The sequence below is a fragment of the Catharus ustulatus genome, chromosome 20, assembly GCF_009819885.2.
Source record: "Catharus ustulatus isolate bCatUst1 chromosome 20, bCatUst1.pri.v2, whole genome shotgun sequence".
Lineage (NCBI taxonomy): Eukaryota > Metazoa > Chordata > Aves > Passeriformes > Turdidae > Catharus > Catharus ustulatus.
This window is the reverse complement of record NC_046240.1, coordinates 5,096,371-5,120,133: the sequence shown is the minus strand read 5'-3', so window position 1 is coordinate 5,120,133 and position 23,763 is coordinate 5,096,371. Positions and strand designations below refer to the sequence as shown.

Here is a 23,763-nt window from a genome sequence, read left to right as displayed (position 1 = left end):
CGCACAGCCCCCGATGAGCACCGCACCACCCCCCGGGCACCACCCCCGATGGGTCCCGCACCGCCCCCGATGAACCCCGTACCGCCCCCCGGGTTCCGCCCCCGATGAGCTCCGCACCGCTCCCGGATCCGCACGGCTCCCGAGCCCCGCACCGCCCCCGAGCCCCGCACCGCCCCCGCTCACGGCCCTCGGAGTCGCTGTTGGTGCGTGGGCATCCCCACGGGCAGGGCCAGCGCTCGCCCGCACACACCCCGAGTGTGCCTGCGGCGGGGCACAGAGCTCTGTAACACAACTGTCCGTATCGCATAAGAGATAAATACATTTGAATCTATTTTGCACTCATATATTCTGTCGATACAAGGTATGGAATTCATATGTCCGTACCCATCAATAGGTATATGTGTTACACCTGTGTTCATCTGCGCTGTGCTCTCAGTTTAGGTACACGTACACCTGTGTGTGTGTGCGAGCTTCCCTCCGTTCCTGGGGCGGGGCCCGCTCCCGGTTCCCGGTTCCCGTCCAGCCGCGCTCGCGGGACCCCCTGGCGCTGGGGGACAACGAGCCCATGGCCAGGAAAGAGCCGCTGCTGAGCGCCCTTAAAGGTGAGCCTGGGCCCCCGGCACCTGTGCGAGCTTCCTCCAGTACCGGTCTGACCGGCCCTCGGCGCTGGGGCTCCCCAGCCCCACGCCTTGCCTTCTAGGAAGTTTATCCGAACTCCTGCCCGGCGCGGCGGCGGCAGCCGGGGAGGGGTCGGGCCGTGCCGGGTGTCGGGCCGTGCCGGGTGTCGGAGCCCGCTGCGGGGCCGTGCAGAGCTGTCCCCGGGGCTCCCCCTCCGCTTTCCCCGGCTGAGCACCCACGGGTGCCGCCGCTCTCTGTCCTTCCCGCAGGAGGGGTGCTGCGGCTGCGGGAGGGCGGGGGCCCCTGCACGGACACCTCGCCGCACCTCGTGTCCCTGTGCCAGCTGCTGGAGAGCATCCTGCGCAAGGGGCTCCGACGTGAGTGACCCTCGGTGGCCGGGCGGGCGGTGGCGGCGTGCCCGGGCCCGCGGCGAGGGCTCCGCACTCCCTTTCTCCCGCAGAACCCGCCTGGGGCTTCCGCAGACGGGATTATTGGCACTGGCTGGAGCAGCTGCCCGCGGAGACCTGCGGCCGGTGAGCGTCCCCGAGCTGGCCTGGGGTGACAATCTGAGCTGTGGTGGCGTCTGTCGCCACGTTCTCATCCCAAAGAGCCCAGGTGCAGGCAGGACCTCCCGTGTGCTGCCAAAGCTGCTTCCCCTCTCCCCGAACAGGCCGAGCCCTCTGTGCAGCAGCATCCGCAGCGCCGGGGGCTGTGAGCGGACGCGGACGGCACAGGGTCGGGGCCGGCACTTTCTGCGCTCGGCCCTGCAAGGGAAGGTGCTGGCGGTGGCCGTGAGGCAGCTGGCACAGACCCCGCGGCTCCTGGAGGTGCGGCACGGGGGGGAGCTGCTACCCACGGGCGGTGGGCTGTGGAACGGAGGTGTAATCTGTGCTATTCACTGGGTTTCAGTTTTATGATCCAGGGAGCTCCATCCTCGGCAGTGAAGATCTCCGGGGTAAGATGGTGGCTCACCCGAGGCAGGGTGCAGCCTGTGTTATGGCACTGCACTGCTGCAGGGGAGGGGGAAGAGTCCACTGTGATTTTTCTAATCCAAACTTAGTGCTGGAATCTAAATACATTGCTGCAATGATGGGGAAAAAAAAAAAACCCTTTGTAAATATTTAAACATTATTTGAATCCATCTAAGGTTGGCTTTAGTGGCATGGGATAAGGAAATTGCTTCTAAAGTATCTTCCATGTTATTCCTTTGTACCAAGGATTCTGGCTTAATCAGACCCAGCCTGGCTTTGAGGGGAGGCTGTGTCGGGTGGCCTGGGCTGAGGGGTGGCACGGGGGTGTAAATGGCTGCATTGCCTTGACAGGCTGCAGCACTCCATCCATCCACAGCCAGGCTCCTTGGGGGGCCAGGCCAGGGTGGAAGCCTTTAATCTTTTGATGATGATGAATAACCCCATGTTAAACCTGTACGTCAATGGTTTATAAATCACCCGGGCTGCTGGTGCATGAGCAGATTGCAGTGTGATTGCAAGGCTTGTGCATGAGAGCCTGGGCAGCTTTGCTGTGCTTCTAAGGGGATGAACAGCCAGTAGCATTCACTGCAAGTCTTCATCTGAATTTTGGGGAAAAAGGTACCAAGCTACAGCTGTGCCAGCAGTGGGAGCCTGGGATGGGCCTCCAGCAGCAGCCTGGGTGCAATGGTGCTGGGGTGCTCTCAAAGCCTCACTCCCAGGACTCATTAATTACACTGCAAATGGCTTTATTCTGTGAGGCTGTGGCTGCCAGGAGCCCAGCAGTGACACTGCCTCTCCATCCCCATCCCTCCGCAGAGCCTTTCCTCTCGCTGCTGCTGGTGCTGACAGAGATAGATTTCTCCCTGGACCTGCAGGTGCAGTGGTGAATCAGTGGGGTGGTGACCAGCACAGGGCTGCCAGCGTGGGGCCCTGGCCCCTTCCTTGCCAGGACTGATGGTGCTGACACTCCTTTGTTTGCAGAATTGCAGCTTCTTGGACGAGAGCTGGCTGCTGCCGGTAAGAGCCCGTGGCTCCTGGGAGCCCTCCTTCCGCCACCTGGCCCTCCCTGAAAAGTCAAAGGAGGAAGATAAGGAATGGTTTGGTGGGGAGGGATTGCCATGCACCCCAGGGTGAGTGGGCTCAGGTGCACCAGGATGAGCAGAGCTGCCTCTGCTCTCAGGGCTGGATCCTGCCAGGTACCTGCACCCTCACCTGGAGCACATCCCAGCATTCCTGGGAATAAAAGAGCAAGAGCAGTACCCAGGCCTAAATCGCTGATATAAGTGAACTTTTCCCGTGCTCCCTTTTCTGATTTCTTGCCAAAAAATCCCCATTTGCCTGGGCTGACACAGATTACGCATCAGTTGGTTTCACTCTTGGTTTGCTCAGTGAAACATCAGCGCGTTATTGAGAACAGCAGGGATGCCTTCATGTCTTTTAACAATGAACAGCATCCCTGCACCACTTCTAAAACCCAAAAGAATCCCCAAAAAGCTCAAGGCGGTTTTGGGACTGGTCAAGGCGTGCACTGAGCCGTGGTGCTGCTGCAGAGGCTGGGATCCCGCTGGCTTTGGGGCATTTCTGACAGCCAGTGCCCCCGGCCGAGCTGGCCCCGTCTCGGGTCCCCAGCTAATGCGATGTGACAGTAAGTGCTGCTGCAAACAGCACGGGCTTTGGGGAGGGGCAGCTGCATCCCCTGGCTGTGTGGGGACATGTGGGGTGAGGCAGGAGGGCTCTTCAATGAGTTAAGGATTTGCTGTTGATTTGCCGTCCCTTCCACAGAGCAGCTTTGTCCCTCCAGGGTATGGACACAGCTGATTCCTGAGAGAGGACAGAGACAAGCGGCCACTGATGGTCCCAGCTCAGCCTGGGGCACTGGGACTTGCCTCTCCCTGGGCTCCCAAAGCCCTGGGTTGGCATCAGTGCCAGAAATTACCCCGGCCATGGGGTCCCTTGGATGTCCAATGGCCATTGCCAGGGCCACTGTCAATTCCACTCTCTTTCAGGTGTGCAGTATTTACGAGACAGTCCCGTGCCGAGCACTGGGGATGGTGCTCAGGTAGGAACTCTCAATCATCTCCACTCTCCAGAGGGATCTGGTCATCACAGTGCTCCAAAAAAGAAAATAAATATCCTGCTGAGAGCACTGGGTGCTGCCTTGGGTGCTTTTCTCCTCATCAGCTCAGACTTGCGAGTATCTGCTGTCCATGGGGTGGCTTTTCCCTGCATTCTGTGTATGGGTGAAATGTCATGGATGGTATAAGAGGGGAGCCAGGCAGCTGGGTTGAGGTTTGGCTGCACCCCCAGGTACGTGGATGGCCGAGTCTTTGTCACCAAGGTGCTCCCCGGGAGCCAGGCAGAGGTGGACGAGGTGGTGCTGGCCGGTGACATCCTGGATGAGATCAATGGCTGCTCACTGAGATACGCCTCCCCCGGGCAGGTGGGTGGGGACAGAGGGCTGGGGTGTCCCCTCTGGTGCCTCCTGCTCCCCTCAGCTCCCCCCTCCCTCCAGGCTGGGGCCATACTGCAGAGACTGAAGGGACAGCCGCTCACCTTCCGCCTGCTGCGGTGGCGGTGGCACGACGGGACGGTCTTTGAGCCACTGCTGCCCTACCTGGAGGCCCTGAAGGAGAAGGAGCCCCACTTCCAGCTCCAGCACAGCCCCCAGCACGGGGGTGAGGGGGAGCCCCAGCAGCTGCAGGGGGGCAGGTGGGTCTGGGCCATGGGCAGGCTGGGCTGGGGTCCTGGCACTGGGGTAGCCCCGTGCCCACACTGTCCCCGATCTCTGCTCAAGGCTGTGGGGCCAAGGCTGCCCCATGGCCTGGAGGTGAGGAGGGGGCTGGGGGCCTCTTTCCCTGCAAAGAGCAGCAGGAGGGATGTGTGGGGTCCTTCCTCTGATGCCCCCAAGCCCTTTTCTCCCCAGACTGCTCTACAACCTGCGGTACCTGGGCCAGACCAGCGTTGGGACGGTGAGGCTGTGGGGCAGAGCCCTACCATGGGGTGAGCCATCTCTTCTGGAGTTCTTTTCATGGGTCCAAGGGTTATTCCCTCTTTCCTATTCCATTTCAGTATGGTGGCAAAGAGGTGCTGGAGGAAGCCATCCCTGCCGTGCTGGAGAGGGACTCGGCAGCGCAGGTGAGTGATGGGGCTGGGACATCCCGGGAAGGGCTCAGGGAGAGAATGCAGGATAGCAAAGGGCATGAAGGAATAAAATACAACCACATGCAGGAAAACACTTGGAAAACTCTGGGAAGGCTAAGCCTGATTCTGCTTTAGGGCTCAGCTCACTGCTGTTTGAGCCTCGGGGGTTGCTTGTGAAGAGATTGAAGTGTGGAAGCACTGGGTGGCAGGGAAAAGGGCAGCACAGAGGAAACTTGAAAAAGCTGAGGTTGACTGTGCTTCATCACCTCTGCATTTAGATAATCTCTGGTGAGTGTCTGATTAAAAACAGAGCTCAGGGCTGTGCTGATCAGGGCTTCTTCCCCCTCATTTTCCCCTGCAGGAGGTTTTATTTGATGTGAAGGAGGCAGAAGTCCTTGTGCAGGAGAAGGTTTCTTCCAAGGTGAATGAGAGACACCCGAGGTTGGGGAATGTGGTGGCTTGGGGAGCCCATCTGGAGGAATCCAGGGATGGGGCCACCAGGGCCTGGCCACAGCCCCAAACAGTGTCCCCTTCCTGTCCCCTGCACAGCTCCTGTGCCGCCATCCCTACCCCTCCATCTCCTGCGTGGGACGCTGCACGTGGAGCCCCAGGATCTTCGCCTTCTGTGTGGTGTGAGCTCTGCTGTGGGCCTGGGAGGGGGGCACAGGGATCAGGGGCTGGGAAAATGAGCGAGCCAGGTCCGGAGCAGCCGCAGGGTCCCCGGCGCGGCTGGAGGCAGGGCTGGGCTCGGAGCTCTGCTGGATAATGGATGTGTTTCCATTTTTAGCTCTTCCCCCGAGAGCCCTGATGGGAGCACGTTCGACTGCCTGGTGTTTGCATCCAGCTCTGAACAGGAATGCGAGGAAATCGTCGGGAGAATCGGTAAGGGAAGGGTTTATGGCTTCAGTTAGCACCAGTCACACCATGGAATATCAGGAATTCTGTTCTGGTCCACCACATGCAGGATCTGACTTAATTCCTTTTGTTGAGGTTACTAAGATGAAGAGATAGTTTGATATTTTTTTGGTGTGGGGTTTTTCTTAAGGACCACTAGACAATGATTTTATTTTAAGAAACGGCTTCTAGGCATAGCCAGATGCTTCATTGTTTACAGTAAGGACTTGGAGGAAACACTGTTTTCAAGGGATGTTATTTTAAACATACTTTTCTTGCCTAAGCTGAGGCTTCTACTGCAGCTCAGCACCAAACCAAGCATTTACAAACAAATCCCATGACTTGACATTTTTCATTTTCAATTGGCCTAAACACAAGCTGTGTGGTTCTTCCTCAATTACATGGGCACAGAGGATCCTCAGAGTTCCCATGGGGACATTCCTGACAGGCAGTGTCCCTGCAGAGAGCTGCCCAGGCCCTTGACCTGAGATCACTGAGCCTCACCTCACGTTTGAGCTGGTGCTTAACTTTGTGTCTAAATTGTGAACTTAATTACTTTGGATCAAAGGAATCTTTTTTCCCTACAGCTTCAGCAAGGAGAATAGGAAAATACTCGTTTCAAACCTGTAATTTCAGAGCAGGATGTGAGCCAGGGGCTGGGTTTGCTCTGAGCTAGCTTGGAGCAGTGTGGGACAGGGGGGTGAGGAGTGCCTGTTCCTCCAGCTGCAGGATTCAAGCACACCGAGTGGTTTGTCTGAAGAAGCACAGATGAGGCACCACTGGCCCACAGCAGCTGAGGGAGGCAGGCCCTGGTGCCCAGAGTGAGGTGGGATGGTTTTCATGGCGGGAGAACACGGACAGCCAGCACCAATCTACCCCAGCCTGCTTGGAACTGCTGCTGCTCTTCCCCCAGAACACCACAGCACTGCCACTGGAATAAATCAAGCCAGGCTGGCTCAACCACCTCCCTGTGCTGCTTTCTGTGACAGCTCCAGCCTTACTCGTAGAGCCTGTCGGGGCAGGGCTCACCCTCCAAGCTCAGTGTTCATCACCCACGGCTCAGGGGCAGTCTGGGCACTTCCCTCCACCACAGCCCAGCAGGGTCTGGCATTAACTAAACCTGAAGTGAAGGATTGAGTATAATCCCACTCCATCCAAAAGTCTGGATGGGAAATAAGAATGCCATGGAGCACCCAGCCCTGTGCTCAGCAGCCCCTCTGTTCCCAGGGTGTAGATTCAGCTGTGCCCCTTGCACCCCTCCCCTGTGCACAGCCAGGAGCAGCACAGCCCCATCCCACTGAATGCTCCCCCCACACCTTGGCATTAGCACTGCTCAGAATGGCCAGGTGGTTTTCCTTCAGCCAGCTACAAAGTAAACTTCCCCTGCATCCAGAGGAAAAGAGGAAACAACTTAGAGCTGAGTTTATGCCCCCCAAAAGGCCACTGCAGCTGTAGGGTCCCAGCAAGGACTCCAAAATACTCCAAAAGTTCTCCAGTTTCTTGCCAGCCAAGCTTAAGTTGCCACAGCAGCAGCCCAGGAGTGCAGGAATCCATAGGAGGGGGCAGAAGCTTCTTCAAGCCCATTCAAACCAAATGACAAAGACTCCTCACATGTGAATGTAAAACATTTAATTTAAAAATGTTGACACTACAATATATAAAATAGCTATTATAAATGCACATAGTGTATTCTATAGCTGCCAGGTTTACGTTTTTAGGAAACTGTAAGTTACACTGTGGTTAAGACTTGTAGTTTCACCCTCTGAAGGAAGTCCACATTTGATCACAGTGATGCATGGTCAGACTAACAGCCCCAATTGTTAAACACTTGGATCAAGTCATAACCAGTTTTATTGCAAAAGGACCCTGTACACATTTATATCAATTCTAGTACCTTACAAGTTTATCTACCCAACAAGTCATTAACATACAGAAACATGCATGAGAAGCAAGAAAGAACACCCATCCCTTCTGCATATTAGCAACTTGTCACTCCCGAGCCCGAGGCTCAACATCACTGAGGTTTATGTGAACAGTCACTTTTAGCATTCATCCTGAGTGAAAGATGGAATGACTTAAGTACAAATGCAACATATTATAAACAATTTCTTACAAAAAAAGTCACAAATTAAAACCAAAGTATTTTACAGAATTAACTACAAAACACCATAAAAACAGCCTTCACTTAAGCCCTCTCTCCCCGTATCCTGCGAGCCAACTGGATATCTTTGGGCATGATGGTGACTCTCTTGGCATGGATGGCACACAGGTTTGTGTCTTCAAACAGACCCACCAGATATGCCTCGCTGGCCTCCTGTTTCAAGAGCACAAGAAGAAATGTTAGAAGCGCTCAGCGCGGCTCCCCCAGCGCCGCGGCCCAGTGGGTCCCCAGCAGTACCTGCAGCGCTCCGATGGCCGCACTCTGGAACCTCAAGTCTGTTTTGAAATCTTGAGCGATTTCCCTGACCAGCCGCTGGAATGGCAGCTTGCGGATCAGCAGCTCCGTGGATTTCTGGTAACGACGGATCTCACGGAGGGCGACGGTTCCCGGCCTGGAAGGAAGAGGAAGGAGGGGGCGGTGAGGCGGGGCAGGGGCTGCGGCAGCCGGGGCCGAGCCGAGGCCTTACCTGTAGCGGTGAGGCTTCTTGACGCCGCCGGTAGAGGGGGCGCTTTTCCGGGCCGCCTTCGTGGCCAGCTGCTTGCGCGGCGCCTTCCCCCCAGTGGACTTGCGGGCGGTCTGCTTTGTACGGGCCATTTTTCCTCACTCACCTACAGAGACAAGCACGCGTGACACAGGGGCCCGGCTCTCCCCGACACCTTCGGGCCCGACGACACGGCGGCCAAATCCCCTCAAGCTCCGAACGTCCCCCTCCCCCGCCGCGGGCAGGCGGCCAGCGGCCTCCCCCGGGACGGGGAGGAGCGGTAACGGTCACCCCGCCACCCCCGCCTCACGGCCCAGCCGCTCCCCTCCCCGGGGAAAGCGGACTGAGTCACGCCGCCTCCTCCTTCCTCCCAGGCCGCTCCGGGGCGGGAGGGGGAGGTGCAATGGGGGGGGGATGGGAACCGGCCGTGACTCAGGGCACGTAGGCAAGGCCCGGCCTGTCCGCCGCGCTCCGGGAGAACGCAAGGCCGCGAAAAGCCGCACAATATCACCATCCGCATCGGAACGCGTCCGCTATCCAGTACTTACCGGTAGGAAGAGAAGGAAGCGCCGGTGCCGGTAGCGCTGCGCGCCGAAGACTCTACGCTGTAGTGCTACTCGAAGCGCTCCTCAGCCGCCGCGCCGCTCACTGCGCCCTCCCCGCCGCGGGGACACGGATTTTATAGTGGGGGCGCCCGCGCGGCGCGGTGACGTCACAATGCCTGTAAGCAACGCGCCGCACTATTGGCCGGGACCTCCGCCGGCGCCGTTGCGTCACCACACACAAAGGCCGTGCTCCGGTTCCCCGGCGCTGATTGGGCGCGCGGCCGGGCGCTGATTGGTTGTTAAAGTAGGCGTCCGATTGGCTGTTGAGGGAGGAGAAGGATCCAATCGGTTGAGGGCAGGCGCTCTGCGCGCTGATTGGACGAAACGGGCAGGGTTTGGATCCTACCCTTTGTTGCGAAGCTCCACAATGGGAAGTCAATAGGAGCGGGGCGAGCGGCGGCGGCGCCGCGGGATCCCCCGGGCACCCCCGGCCGGCCCCGGCCGCCCTCCCCGCACAGCGCCGGGCCCGGCCTGCGGAGCGGAGGCGCCCGGCAGGGGCTGCGAGCGGCGAGGGCCGGGCCGCGGGGTCCCCCCGCCTCCGCCCCCTCTCCCCCGGGAGCCGCCGGTGTGCGGCCGCTCCACACCCGCGCTCGGGGGTGTCCGTGGGGGCGAGCGGAGCCCTGGCAAGGGAACGGGGTCTGGCAGCGCCTCCGGCGCGTCTTGCCCGGGCTTGTCGTTCCAGCTGCCAAGGAAGGGCTGTCACGGGACTTGGATTGGCAGTGGGCAGCAGGGCTGGGGTGTGACTGCCCCATTTGGAGCCTGACCTTTGGCCCTGGGAAGGGAGCATTGAGCAGCTGGGGCTCAGCCCCTCCACGCTGCCATTCCCCAAATCACACTTGCTCTGTGGGTCACCTGCATCCCCCCAAAGCGAACCACAAAGTCTCATTGCAAGTAGAAATCCAGAATCCATGCTCCCTATCGGTGCCATCTTAGCGTTTATCTTCCTAAGATAAATAATAATTCAATTTAAAAACTTGTCTTTTGGGGAAAACTGCTGCCTTAAGTTATACCTTGATTTGTATCAGTATTTTACTGTATTTGCACTGACTGTGGAGGCAGGTCCCGGTGCCCACGGGAAGGCTCCCAGGATCAAGAAAAACAAGTCCCAAATGCCCTGGAGCTGTAGCACGTAGGATACACAGAGAACACAAACAGATGTTCCTAAAGGCGTCGCTGAACTTCCCAAAGCAGAGCACAGCTGGAATCACCCACTCTCTGCATCCTCAGCCTCCGGGGTCAGCACTGGCCTGGTGGGAAGAGCCAGGATGGAGCTTGGCACACTGGGAATGTGTTGGGAGCGTGTCCTGCTCCACCATCCTCTCGAGCAAACGTGGCACTGTGGTGTGACACGGCTGTCACATGTGCCTAGGCTGTTGCTGCCCAAGGGATGTCATCTCCCCTGCCTCTGGTCCTCATTTTCAGGTTAATTTTCTCTCTTCTAAAGGAAAATGTTAATTATTTATCAGAGGCAAAAAGCTGTGTATCCATGTGGTGGCTTGGGAGGTGTAGGCAAACACTCACTGCGTTGTTTTGGAAGGTGGAAAGGGAAGAATTCTCCTTCGGTCTGAGTTCTTTACACATTGGGAAAATAAGTTAGGAACCGGTTCTGGTGGTAACAGCGTTAATACATTTAATTTGTTACTTTTGAGAGCTCACAGCACTGTCGCTAATGCTAAGAGGCCGGGTGAAACTTTGTTACCCGGAGTTCAGCGTCTCCTTAGTAATTTCTTTCCTCAGTTTTCATAGCAATGGCTACTTGGACTCCTCATTTTGGAGACACTTTATATATTTTGTTCTCCTGGAGAAAAGCCAGGTGTCTCCTGGGGTGGAGCAGGGTGAGAGACAGGTGTACACACAGAAACTGAGGAGGGCAAACCTGCACATGCTAGCAAAGGTGGAATAAATGCAGCCTGGGCACATCACCTGGAGTGTCCTCAGTGTTTCCCCATCGCTTGGCAGGACGTGTGGCCAGGTGTGAAACAACTGGAAGAGGAAACAGTGTCAGTACCAGGTTGTAAACATCAACCACAAGGGATTGGAGCCTGTGACACCCAAATTCCTTCAGACAAAGCGCAGGTTGGTGGTGTTTTCAGTGTGATTCCCCAGTAATAGAGGGGGTTTTCCAGCAGTTGACAGTGACTCTGTGGGTGTACAGGTGTGTGTGGAGACACTCACTGAAACACCTGCACACACACTGACTGAGGAACAGCCCTGCTTGACCAGGAGCTGCATAATTCCAGTGCTCCAGCTTCCCTTGGAGGGTGATTACATGAATAAGCAGGTGTGGATATCCTGTGACTTACTCCTGCAAATGCCTGGGAATAAGCTACTAAATCACCTCAGGACAAGCCTGCCTGCAGTAGATACTAAATCAGTATATATAGGTATTTTAATAGTGATTTGCCTCCCCAAACCAGCTGCAGAGACCAGGCCTGAAGTTTATTATTAACACTGCTCACCCCATGTGGGCTGGCAGAGGTAAAAAAGGTGTTTGCCTGATAAATTCTGCATGCCCTTTCCCACACCGCTGGAGATCCCAGCGCCAGGAGCATTTCTGTGCAGAGCCCAAGAGATCAAAGTCCTATTAAAAGAAGCTCGTATCATTTCCTCTCCTGGGAGAGAAGTTCACGGGCAGAGGAAGCGCTCCACATGGGAATTCGGCCGATTCCTCGGTCTCGGCTGTTCGGTGGGGGGGTTTCTCCCAGGGGAGGACGGGGAGCCCGTGCTCCGCTGTCCCAGCAGCCAGGTGCCATTGGTGTCACCTGCTCCCAGGTAGGTTCAACACGCGCTTGCTGGGCCTTCCTCCCGCTCCTCCTCCTCCCCGGGCCGCAGTGCTATTCCCGGGCACTTCCTGCACGGCGTTGTCCCGTGGGTGGGGAGGGCCGTGGAGCGATGAGCGATGCCAGCACTAAAATAACCCTCTGGCCGCGCTCCCGCGTCCACGCTCAGCCCCTGAGGCAGAGGAAGAGGGGGGAGGAAGGAAGTGAGGCCGCCTGACACAAATAACTCCCGGCCCTCCTCAGCAGCCCCCCGGACCGGCCTCCTCCGCTGCCGTCCCAGCCGGCCTGGAGGGGCTGGGCCGAGCGGGCTGTGCCGCCCTCGGGGCCGGTGTCTCGTCAGGGCTCGGTGCCATCCTGCGGCTCGCTCCTCATCCTCAGGGGCTCCGTGTCTCCCCGGGGGTGGGTGCCACCACAGGGATCGAGGCTCCCCCGGCCCCTATCTCGCCCCACCACCGGGGGGCGCCCCGGCGCGCCGCCCTCACCGCCCCGCGCACTACACCTCCCGTCGCGCCCCGCGCGACAGGAAGCGCCGAGGCCACGACGCCGCGAGGCGCCTCTGGGAGTTGTAGTCCCGCCGGCCGGAAGCCACCGCCCGCCGCGTCCCGGGCTGGCGGGCGGCGCGCGCGCGACGGGACTACAAGTCCCACCCCGCCCCGCGCGCCACCGGGGCGGCAATGGCGGCGGCGGCGCCTGCGCGCGGCGCCCTCCGTGCGGACCGCGCAGAGTGAATAATAAAGGTCTCCTCGGCGGCGGCGGCGGCGGAAGGCGGGAGGCATGTCCAAGGGCCCGGTGGCGGGCGGCCCCGCCGCGGCCGGGCCGGCGAGCGCCGCCAGCGCGCTGCAGGCGCAGCCCGAGAAGCCGCAGCACTACACGTACGTAGAGCCGGGAGCTTCCCCGCCGCCGCCCGCCCGCCCGCGCGCCAACACGCGCCTGACGTCAGCGTGCGGCGCGCGCGGGGGCGCGCGGGGGGACGCGCGGGCACCGGCTGGAACCGGCCTCGGCCGGCGCGGGCCGGGGGCGGCGGGGGGAGAGGGAGGGGCGGGGGATGAGCGACCCCCCCCCGCAACCCCCGTGATGCACCGGGGCCGCCGCGCCTCCCCCGGGGGTGAGGGCACCTCCGGACCCTCGGGTGACACGGCCGGCCCCTCGCCCCCCGGTCCCTCCCTCTCGGTGACACCTCCGCCGGAGGCGGGGGTCTGTCCCCCGGGATGTGAGGGCACCCCCGATCCGTTCGGCCGCGGCTGAGGGCACCCGCGAGTGACAGCCCTGGTCCCTCCCCCGTGGCGTTGGAGCAGCGCCGGGCCCTGTGGTGACACCCCCGCCCGAGGCTGGGCCGCTGTCCCACGGGATGTGAGGGGACCCCTGTGAGGGGACAGCTGCTCGGGGGGCTGAGGATTTGACACCTGGGCTGTCACTGCTGTCCTCCATCCCCTGCGGGGTCCCGGGGGTTCCTTGGCCCCTCTGGAGGGAGGTGTGAGGTGACAGGAGGTCCCCAGGGTCGCAGTGTCCGTGCAGGGTTCCAGTGGGTCCCTCTCAGGGCAGGTGTCTTTGGGAATGACACAGGTGTGTGGAATATCCCCCTTGGAAGGTTTACACCGAAATCTGGACAAGCGTTTGCCCTGTCACACTGCTCGGGTGTGATCGGGTGTGCAGGGCACCCCGTTGGTGTCACCTCCATCACTGGAGATCCTCCCTTAGGGAACACTTGTTGCTGGAATGTGTCTTTCCTAACCAAAAAATACCTCTTCACTGTGTTGTCCTGAGAAAACACAACCTGTCGGAGCTGTGTGAAGTTGCCCTGTGGTCAGTTGTTGGAGTTGGAGGTTGTGGTGACAGTCCCATCCTCTTGTGCAATAGGGATAACGGATTGGGAGCGAGCATTATCTCTGTGAGGTGGGCTGGTGATGGATGGGTATGGTTGGAAATAGGTCGTGTGCTCCCTGTCCTTAAAAGAGAAAACTTTGGAACTGTTCTTTGTGAACAGAATACGTGTGTTGAGCCGTTTGCCCTTATCGTTTTAGGGTGTTGTCCTACAAATACCCTACAAATACTCATATCTCTGGCTTGTGTTGATGCCCCCACCCAAACTGAGACCTGCTTTTAATTTTCATTTTCGTAAGGTTGGTGGTGGACACACTGCGATAGCTGTAACAAAAAGAGCTTTGAGGAATTCACAGGCATGGATCCATACCACCTGTGTGCTTGCTGCTGGGATCACAGGTTACCTGGCTGTTTGAAATACTGTGGCAGAGTGAGGGCTCCCAGGTTTTATTGTCATCGTGGAGATCCTGTCATGATCTTTGAGGAACTGGCCACAGTCTTGTAGGTTGCGTAGTTTCTGGTGTGGTCTACAAGTTTGACAGTTTTATGGGGGAAATGGGCATGGAAGGGAATATTGCTGTAGGGAAAAAGAGGGAACAGGAGCTGCCTGTAGAGGTGGAATGACACCAGTGGTGGAGAAAGAATTGGTCAAAAGCATGAAGGAGAACAAGGAGATGAGGTTGAGAAATAGAGGACACTGGATAGAGGAAGGTGAAGGTGATAGCTTGGCTAAGCATGACTGTGGAAATAAGGATGTCAAGTGTTAGGAAAAATAGAGGAAGAAAGACTTCAAGAAAAGAGGAGATTGGGAAAGAGGATAGTGTGGAACAAAGCTGGTGGTGCAATTAGCTCCTTTCCAGAGGGCAAAACTTATATTTTGAAGATGGATGCTAAAAATACCTCAGTGAAAACAGTTGCAGAGGAGCTGAATAACCATAAGTGAAAGACGGGTTTGGGGGCTGAGTGCTGACAGTGGGATGTGAGCCATCCTTTGGAAGTCTAGGATGTGTGCACTGGGTCACATCAGACTGCAAACCTCCTCCTGATAACATATGGGAACTTATTTGGTGGTCGCCCATGTGAACGAGTTGTATGTTGTCAAAATGTAAATATTTTCTTCCTTTTTATTTTTTTCCTCTTAAATACAGTTTGTTTCCATAAAATGACACGAAGGTTACAAGTTGTAAACTCAAGTAAGCTTAATTATCTGCATACTTTGCTGTTCCCTGGGGACAGGCAATCTGGTGCTGGGGATCTCTCTGAAAGTTTTGGTTGTATTTGTAAGGAAATGTTCCAATTTCTGTATTAGTGTGAATTTCTAAACTATTGGTATTACTTGCAAGAGATTTTTTAGGTACTTCAGACCTCTGTTTTTCTGACAGGAAGCCTTTATGTTTACTTTAGATGTGCAGCAAAAGAAAATGTGGGAAAAATAGAGCTGGTGATGCTCTCTCACACCTTTGTCACCGTTTGTTAGCAGAAGAGGCTGAACTTCCATGATTTGTGTCCTTTGGTAGCAGTTGTAGCATGCAGCTGGATATTCCTGGAGACAAGTTGCTGGTAGATGCCAAAGTTTGCTGTTTAATTATGGATGTTGTGCTCCTTGTCTGAGGATCTGCTATTCCATTTGTAGAACCCGAGTGAGTAACAAAATCCTCCGTGGCTGCTGTTGTGTTCTCCCTGGGTTGCTGGATTAGATGTTCTGCATGTGGCTGCTTTCTGATCCCATGGCAGGATGAGAGCAGCATATTCCCAGGATCAAAGGGGTGAGACAGCCTCGTTCCTGGGGTTCCTGGAGGCTGGGATCAGCTTGGGGTGATGTGCTGTGGATGGGAAGTGGATTTTGTTTGGGTAGGCTCTGTCAAACCTCAGCTAAGAATTGGTTTTGCAGCATTTCTCGACTCTGTCTAGCATGTCATTTCTGCAGGTACCTCTGTCTTTAATGTGTGTTTATGTGTGGGTAGAGCTTGAGTTGGAAGAAACTGAAAGCAAGAGCTCAGTCACTGGAGCTGTAGGTACGGAGAGCTCTGGAGTAGTTTTGTTTTGGTACAGTTCCTCCATTCAGCTGCTGGCAGCATGGTTGGTTTCAGACTTGATGCCTTAATTGTGAATTGTAAAGATTGTTTCCACTGCTTGGGTGTTTATTGATCTGGCAGAATTTAGATAAGTGAAAGTGGAGCAGCCCATTGTTCGCTGTGCGTTCACCTGGGAGTCAGACAGTTTAATAACTCTGCAGGAAAGCAAACGTTCAGGTGGAGATAAATTAACGCATTCAATGAAAATCAGAGTCCCTTTAGTCTGCTGCATTCAGAGTACACACGTTCACAGGTGGCATTGCAAATACTCTGATTTAGGTGATGAACTCTTTGGGACACAGATTTGTTGTGCATAACCCAAGTCATTGCTGCTCAGGACATTTCTCTTGAGTGTGCCCATCTTAAATGTGAGCAGCACCCTTGGAAGGGACCTTTAGGATTCCGTGTCCTGGCTGGCTGCACCCTCACTTGAAGTGCCTGGGAGCACATCCTGTCCTCCTTTGCAGTGCCTCAAGTTTTATTATTATGCCTTTGCAGCATAAGAAGCAAAAATCTTGTCTTTCCTTTTGCACAAGGAGAGGAGCTGTGGGAAATTGCTGAAGGATTAGTGCCCTGTAAGTCCTGCTGGGGCTGCATCCACATGTCTGCTTGGGCTGCCATGTAGTGACTCCTGGCTTGTGCTCACCCAAGCTTTGTCTTGCAACCATTCTGCTGCCATTTGGGCATGGAAGGACCAGAGGACTTGGATGAAGGACATTGTAAATGGGGATGAAAATGGAGCTGGTGCAATACTTTGGCTGTAACTGCAATCGAAGACACTCTTGTGTCTGCATTGTGCATTGTCTGGTGGTTTCTTCACCTTAAATAGGAACTCAGATCAGGACAGTGACGAAAATGTGGGTGAAGAAGTAGTAAAAAAACCAAGACCATAGATGTGCTTATTTAAATTCTTACCTCAAAACTGTATGTGTGAATTGTTACTCAAAACCGACAGCTCTCAGAAACACCTCGGAGCATCCCTAGTGCAGAGTAATCCTTATCTCCTTATCAGTGGATGGTCTCTTACTACTGGCAGAGCAAACAAATGTCTGATCTCAAAGGTGCAGACTGAGTGTCTGTAGGAAGAAAACCAAAAATCAGATGTGTAGCTAACAATTTTTCGGGGTTACTGTTTGCTCTTCCAGGGCCCATAACATTTGCCTGCACGCTCTGTTAGATTATACATTTGATTTGTTTGAGTTGGGTGGTCTTTACACCCTACTGCCTCAGTTGAGGCTTTGGAAATTGTTTTTAGAAACCTTTTGTGCTCTTTTTAAACCATCAGGACTCTTAAAATAACAAACTGCTGCCCTGATTCTGCTTTGGTTTTACTGGTGATAGCCCTTAGATCAATAAACTGATATGGACTTATACAAGTTGTAGAAACTAGCTCTGTTGTTTAAGTTTAAAAAAAAAGCCACCTCAACAAAACAAAGCACAAAATGAAATAAATAATAAAAAAGCCCAAAGAACCCAGAAAACAAAAACAACAAAAAGAAACCCAGGTGGTTTTAGGTTTCAGGTTTGGTAATACCTTTGGAGAAAGCAAAGAACATGTATGATAGATTGTTATTATTGTAGATAACAATAATTTATACTATATATTGTATATATTATTGTTATAATTGTTATATATATATTGTTGTTGTCTATATAGTGTTATAACGTTAGGCAATACCCTTAGGAAAGTACAGAGTGAGTCAATACTTGTAAACTTGTGACTTACCAGTGGTCTACTACATCATTACCTGTAAATGTCATCTTCCCAAGAAAGGATAAGCTGGTTATTATTGTTGGTATTTTTTGAGTCTGTGTGAACTTCACTGAATGCACATCCACTGCCAGCTGTTATTAGGAAGTGTGAATAGCTACAGGAAGTTGGAAATATAAAGTGCTGGAGTGTGAACAGGAAGAGCTGCCTTCACAATATGCTCTCACCACTGAACACGTGCTGAAAATAACATTTTAGATTTTATGGTTCTTCAAAGGCCAAGTGTTGAAAGGCTCCAGCTTGAGAGAGGGGCTGGCAAGGGGCATTTGGGCCTAATCTGTGCCCCAAAAGTGTTGGGGCAAAAATGAGTTTTTCCCTCGTGCTGAAATGGGGCTGGACCTGTGATTTGCTTGCTGCATTCCCACTTCTTGAGTACTTCTGGATATCAGTCTGACAGGGAATTCACATATGGATAGCTGCTCTAGAGGTGTGATATCAATATTTTGCAGAGCAAAATGCTTTGTGTACTGCTGTGATGTTTTCAGGATTAGTTTTGGTCTGGCAAGGTTTGCTGTTTCAAAAATCCAAAACTCTGTGAAGGAGGAGAGGGTTTCAACGGTGCAGAATTTTTTCAGTGTGGAAGATGGTTCCTTAAATTTTAATTTAATAAAAAGTATTATGTTGATGGTTGTGTGTTGCTTACAGTTTGTTTTTGTGGCATGGGAAGCAATATTAAAGTTAACAATTGTTCTAGAAAATCTAGGACTTTGTGATTCTGTGGGTGCCTCCCAATTCCATTTATTCTCTGATCCTAAGAACCTCAGAACTCAGAGTTTCTCATTATACCAGTTTTTCTCATTTTGTAGTTTATTGTCTAGTATTTTTTACATCATGTGGCTTTATTGTCCTTAGATCTATTCTTCCAGAAAAAGGCTTTACTATCTTCTAGGAGCAGCTGAAACACTCATCCTCCTTGTTCCAAGGGGTCTGACTTGTGTCCTCAGGAAAACCTTCCTGCAGTGTGTTCCAGCATCCCTGCCTGGCTGCTTGCTGCATGTCCCTGCCCCTGTGACAGCATGGCAGGAGGGAATGTGTCAGGACATCAGTTAATCACACTTATGGTGTGGCATATTAGCATGATTTGTCACTGGGGACTGTGTTAATGCACCCTGGGCAGGGACACAGCCCTTCTGTGGTCCCTGGTAAAGGAGCTGTAATTTCCGAGAGAGGAGCAAAATAAAGAGGCAATAATGTCTTTAATTGCTGTGCTGAGGCTCGTGAGAACCTGCTTGTCAGGACATGAAGAGCCTGTTCACTTTCAGAGGATGCTGAGGAGAGGTTTTGTTCTTTCCATTAACTTTCTCCTTTTAAAAACTTCATAAATCTTTTTGAAAGCAGCAGAAATAGGCTGAAAGAAATGGTGGGAAGTTACCTGGTCCCTTTGCCCAAGAGTCACCTACATCAATTTAGCAAGGATTTTTTTTGGTCTAATTGTCATTGATTTTTAATATTGTATCAGTTTCCACTTTAAACTGGATTTTGGTGAAATTGTGAATTGTAAGAGGGAGTAAATCACAGCAGTTTCTGTCTCATCAAGAATTTATGTACGCTATAAACTTTCTGTAACGTTCAGCACATCACTTTCAAATCAGGTACAGAGCAGTTGCTGAAAGCTGTGTGTGCACAGAGCCTGCCAGCAATTCCCCCTAAATTAATGGGTGTTCATGTGCCAGCAGGCTGTGGAGCAAGTGCTGTTTCTTAGCTACCTTTCCCCCCCTCTAATTTATTGAGAAGGAATTTGTCTTTTATATCAGAGCATCAAAAATACAGAGCTTCAGCAGAAGGTACATAGGGAGATGCTAAAGGCTTGTGCCTTCCCAAACTCCTCCTAGTGATGACAGCCAATTTAGATGCTTGTGATGATTTCCTCAGCAATCTCCTGTGTATTTTGATCAGTGCTTGATGCAGTTAATACCAGCTTGACATTCGAAATATCAGTTGGAATGAATGTTCCCTTGAAATGAATACCAACAATTCCTTCTCTCCTTAGCTCTGGTGCAGGCTGCCTTCTGACTCACAGACCCTCACCCTGCTGTAGTGTTCATTCAGGTTTAGGGAGGTGATTGTTACAACAAGGTAAATTAATTTGAAAGAAATATTTTAAGCAATTTTAAGTATTAAAGTGCAGTGATGGCAATAAAAGACCCAGATCACTGAAATGCTCAATACTGGCCTGATTCTTATCTCTTGTTAGAAGTCAGAGATATTTAATTTAATGAAATTGTCAGAACAGTGGTGCACTGAATTTGTGGTCAAACAAGAAAAATCTCATACAATCTCCATCTGCAGGTCAAAATGACAAATCCATTTCAGCAGAGCATGTACTGCCTTCCTAAGACTGATGGCACTGTTAAGTGCAGCTGAGAAATTAAGTGGGATGGCTTTTTATCATTGTATGCCTAAAATTTGTTTTGATTAATATGCAGTCATGGCCATATGAAAAGGCAATTAGTTATTTGAAACTATTCTGGATGAACTTGGAACCAGAACTTGCAGGTTGGAACTGGATGATCTCTAAGGTCTTTTCCAACTCAGGCCATTCTATGATTCTATGACTATCTGCAAAAAAATGAATTAAAGTCAGTATTATTTGTTATCCTTTGTATTCAGCATGTCACCCCAGCTCAAAAAGAAGCTGTCAGTCCACACCCAGTGTGCTCAGAAGTTATTTTTTTTTTTCTCCTCTAAAGTTTTCAATAGACTGTGAGTTTTCATTGATGGCACTTGACTATTACTGTCATAGCAGAAATACAAACAGCAGATGCCTGAGGACAACTGTGCAACTTTACAGCAACAACAAAAATATATAGTTTGCACATTTAAAATATGAGAGTGCCATCAGATTTATCAGTGCATTGATTAGTCAAAGTGGGAAGTGAGAAGCTGTGGCATAGCCTGGGGTTTGCCTGCTTTCCCTTTGGAGCAGAGCTGGTGTCAGGACTTCCATTCAGAGGTGTGCCTGTGTGTGGAGTGTTGAAAGAATCCTCTGGGCCACAACAGGCACAGATGAAGTCTGATTTGAGTGCTGAGTGGAAAAGAAAATCGATTGAATGGTTGACATTGATTCTTCAAAATCAGCCAGTAAGGGTTGGCTTTTATCTTATTGCTGGCACATGTGTTGAGGATGCAGGTTCATGCTTGTTAGATAATCACTGTGTTTTGTTTCAAACTCACAGCAGAAAATGTGTGTTCACAAAGGAAAGCCTTTCCAGAGAGGCTGCTGCAAATCTGGTTGGTGTTTAACCTGAGAAGAAGCAGATGCTGTTTCATTTCCAATGTAGATTGGGCTGGGTGAGAGCACTATAGAGCTGTCATGTCATGTGGAGCTTTGGTTGTCTGCTTTTGGTCCTGTGTAAATACAGCCCTTCAAACAGCTCATGTTCTGTCTTAAAACTCCTGTGAGTGTGGGGCTGCAGCTGATCTATGAGCTGTCTGTTAAATCTTGAGGGTCTTGGCATGGCCAGGACAGGGAAGGCTTCTGTGCTCTGTTTCCAAAGCACCTCCTGTGAGACAAAATGTTGAGGCTTAGCTGGTTTAAAATGCTCTTAACAATCTGCAGCTGAAAGCCTGAGCTGTGGAATGGCTTGTATGGAAATAATATTTTTCTGAATTGGCCATTATGAATTCTTGCATGTGGGATGTTTTGTTTTAGGGAACTAGAAGAGTGAGTAACACAAGTTTTCAAACAGCCCAGCCCTGTTCCCAGCCTTCCCTGGTGTTTCTGCAGTTGTAAGCCCTGGGTAGGCTTTGTTAGTGCTTGAATTGGTGGTGAGAGAAGTACAGCGTGGAAAAAACCTTTGCTGGAAACTGGAACTTTAATTTTTGGAGCACATGTTATCAGGGTGTTATTCAGACTTTAATTTGTCGTACCAAACTTGGTGTGTGTTAACCACACCTTTCTGAGGCTCTGAACACTAACACTGGGATAAAGAGGCATCATCTATCCCATCCATTAGAGATGGATAATATAAGTTAATATGTGAGAGAAAATATACCTGGCTATAAGCTGAATTAATGACCATAATAGATAAACCTGGGGATGGATGTTTTTGTGAAGTAATTAGTAGTAAAACATTTACCTGCTCATATTTAAACATATGTTGGTGTGTGGTGCTGACAACTGAAGCAGGTACAGACCTGGATGCATTGAGCTCCCCTGCAACAGGCTCAACCCACATTACTGAAAAATAATTATTTCCATATGATTGTGTTTTCATAGACTCAGCACTTACACAGGTGCTGTAGGGAAGGATTAATGACAGCAAAATAGTTTATGGAGCAAAAACCAGCCCAGAGAGGGATGAGGGTTGTCTCAGTCAGGGTGATCCGTGTTTGAAAACAGGAAAATGTGCTTTAGGCACAGTTTACATAAACTAACGGTGTCAGATTGCAAATATGTCATTTAAACTTGGAAAAATGGGCTGTGTGTTTAAAACATTGCATGAGCTGCCTAAATACTGAGTTAATTTCGAGGTCATATCTAATACATATTCATTGCCAAGTAATTTGGGAAAAAAGGGATAACTAACTTAAGGAAATGTAAATGTAAGATCAAGGCTTTTTGCAGAATTCTGGATCTGGGTGAATAGCTTTTAAGGAAATGCCTCTAAAATGTAGTGCCATTAAGTGTTTGCCTTTTCCAGTGCTTGGGTTGTTGTAATTTAAAAAGTGAAAGCTCTGTGTAAACAAACACTTGTGTTTGAAATGGATTTTATTGGTATGACTTGGTTATATACATTTCATGGTCTGCTGATGCAACAAGTGCCTACTTTTAAAAGACAGCCAAAAACTGATTTAAATCGCTTTATTTCTTGGGTTTTGAGTGACACAACTTGAGATGCCAAGCAAAGGGATGCACAGCTCTGGGAAGTCTGAGCAGGCACCACTCCCCACCAGCCAGGGACAGGAACACAGTTGTGACTCGTGGAGCTCCTGTCTTGGCTGCTCACAAATGTGATAAATGTGCGTTTTATCAAGTGAACTCCGGCTTGAAAGCCTTGATTTTTTTGTTCCTCATCAGGACAGAGTGTTGGTGAACTTCTTAGCTGCCACGTGGCATTTCTCTCCAAACAAAGCCATTTTTGCTTGGTGCAGACTGAACAATGTTTTGCCTGAAGCTGGTGCAAATCTGTCTTCCCGTGATGGGCCAGCACACACAGTAGTGCTTCTCTCTTTTCCCTTAGTTTTTCAGTGTAGACAAGGCACAACTGTTTGTCTGACTTTTCCCTTCTGATTGAAAAAAGTCCTGATGGTTTCTGATAGTTGCCAACACGTGTTATTTTTAGCCTGAACTCTTGCAGTCACTCAGTTATCTATGAAGTATTGGTGGGACAGAATTCATTCGTCGCGGCCGAAATGAATTCGCTGTGTTCTTGTCCAGCTCCTTTGAAATCCAGAGATGGAGCTCCAGCAGGGATCAGGTTACTGTTGGATATGACTGTGTGTATTTTGGTGTGTTATCCTCAGTTTCCTGTAATCTGGCAGTTTGTATTTTACCCTCTGCAGCACGTTCTGCATTTCCATTTATTTGGCAGCATCCAGCTCAACTCTGCTTTCTAAGTCATCCAGATGCCTGCAAAATGGAAGAGTTGAGTGCTTGCCTGCCTATTTCTACAACAAAAATGGGGGAGCAATGAGTTATGGATGTGAGCAGTTGTCATTTTGATCACTGAGGTACACCATGAGTTATATGAAGTCTTAAAACAAAAAACTTCCACAACCAAACAAACCCAACTCCATGCATCTGTAATGTCTTTCCAACTGTCACTTTCTTTATTTGCCCTCAGACTGACATTGTTGTCAAGCTCTAATGGAGAAGGGGAGATCTAACAGCTTTAAAATCACACACTGCTGTCTGCTGTGTGCCCTTTTTCCACTTGATGGTTCAATTTATTTAGGTGATAAAGAAAACACTGAGGCATGTGAAGTCTATCTTCTTGACAGATCTGAGCTTACTGAAACTTTCTCCTCATCCTTTTCTCCTTCCCCACATTCACAGTCAGCCTTTTGTTTCTATAAAATGATCCATGCATTTTTCTTTGAGATTTAAGTGCCTTCTAATCTTTTCAAGGTTTACAGAACTTGCACCTGGCTGCTGAGGGTGTGGAAAGGCAGATGGACTGATGGTTGTGGAGATGTCCTGAGTGAGGTTTGCCTTTTGTGCCAAGTGGTGAATGGTGTATGCAAAAAGCTTGGGGTGTGAAGGCTTATTTTGAAGGCTTATTATGAGGTTATTTTTGTAAATACTCCTAAATGGGGTAAAAGGGGAAATATCCAATATTGGTGAGCCACAGTAGCTGATAGACCTCATGTAGGGTGTGAGCATCCCTGACCATGGCAAGAGGTTGGAAATAGATGATCTTTAACATCCCCTTCAACCCAAATCAAGGCTTGACACAGATTTCTGATAGAACTCGATGAGAATTTTTCCCAAAATTATGATTAA

The 23,763-nt window shown here is 51.6% G+C and overlaps 3 protein-coding genes across 11 annotated transcripts in view; 2 read left to right on the top strand and 1 right to left on the bottom strand.

Moving 5' to 3' along the window:
* Nucleotides 1–104: 104 nt before the first annotated feature.
* On the top strand, nt 105–6,615 carry LOC117005441. Its single transcript, XM_033077058.1, has 17 exons — nt 105–203; nt 395–602; nt 888–995; nt 1,079–1,151; nt 1,289–1,445; nt 1,528–1,573; nt 2,406–2,464; nt 2,571–2,606; nt 3,596–3,648; nt 3,897–4,029; nt 4,102–4,298; nt 4,513–4,558; nt 4,659–4,724; nt 5,092–5,151; nt 5,280–5,362; nt 5,518–5,612; nt 6,348–6,615. Exons 1-17 carry the CDS (start codon nt 105–107, stop codon nt 6,380–6,382), a joined length of 1,554 nt encoding a protein of 517 aa, XP_032932949.1. The 3' UTR covers nt 6,383–6,615.
* Nucleotides 6,616–7,236: 621 nt separating this feature from the next.
* On the bottom strand, nt 7,237–8,930 carry LOC117005137 (histone H3.3A). Its single transcript, XM_033076463.1, has 4 exons — nt 8,815–8,930; nt 8,252–8,393; nt 8,023–8,176; nt 7,237–7,938 (listed from the first exon to the last, which is right to left on the bottom strand). Exons 2-4 carry the CDS (start codon nt 8,377–8,379, stop codon nt 7,810–7,812), a joined length of 411 nt encoding a protein of 136 aa, XP_032932354.1. The 5' UTR covers nt 8,380–8,393; nt 8,815–8,930; the 3' UTR covers nt 7,237–7,809.
* Nucleotides 8,931–12,410: 3,480 nt separating this feature from the next.
* Nucleotides 12,411–23,763, top strand: part of UNK (unk zinc finger) — a 44,309-nt gene continuing 32,956 nt past the window's right edge. For 8 of the 9 annotated variants that reach the window (XM_033076456.1, XM_033076460.1, XM_033076459.1 and 5 more), the window contains exon 1: nt 12,426–12,523. In XM_033076456.1, the coding sequence (XP_032932347.1) occupies nt 12,426–12,523 (98 nt within the window). Of the gene's footprint in view, nt 12,524–23,763 lie in introns of all 9 variants that reach the window. The other variant, XM_033076462.1, reaches the window with a different exon arrangement.

Bases quoted from the DNA above. Each gene is read 5' to 3' on its own strand.
- LOC117005441 (XM_033077058.1), top strand. From the start codon at position 105: ATGAGCTCCGCACCGCTCCCGGATCCGCACGGCTCCCGAGCCCCGCAC. The intron at 1,574-2,405 runs GTAAGATGGTGG...ATCCCTCCGCAG, and splicing joins CGGCAGTGAAGATCTCCGGG to AGCCTTTCCTCTCGCTGCTG. The intron at 5,152-5,279 runs GTGAATGAGAGA...TCCCCTGCACAG, and splicing joins AGGAGAAGGTTTCTTCCAAG to CTCCTGTGCCGCCATCCCTA.
- LOC117005137 (XM_033076463.1), bottom strand. From the start codon at position 8,379: ATGGCCCGTACAAAGCAGACCGCCCGCAAGTCCACTGGGGGGAAGGCG. The intron at 8,177-8,251 runs GTAAGGCCTCGG...TCTTCCTTCCAG, and splicing joins AAGAAGCCTCACCGCTACAG to GCCGGGAACCGTCGCCCTCC. The intron at 7,939-8,022 runs GTACTGCTGGGG...CTCTTGAAACAG, and splicing joins CGGCCATCGGAGCGCTGCAG to GAGGCCAGCGAGGCATATCT.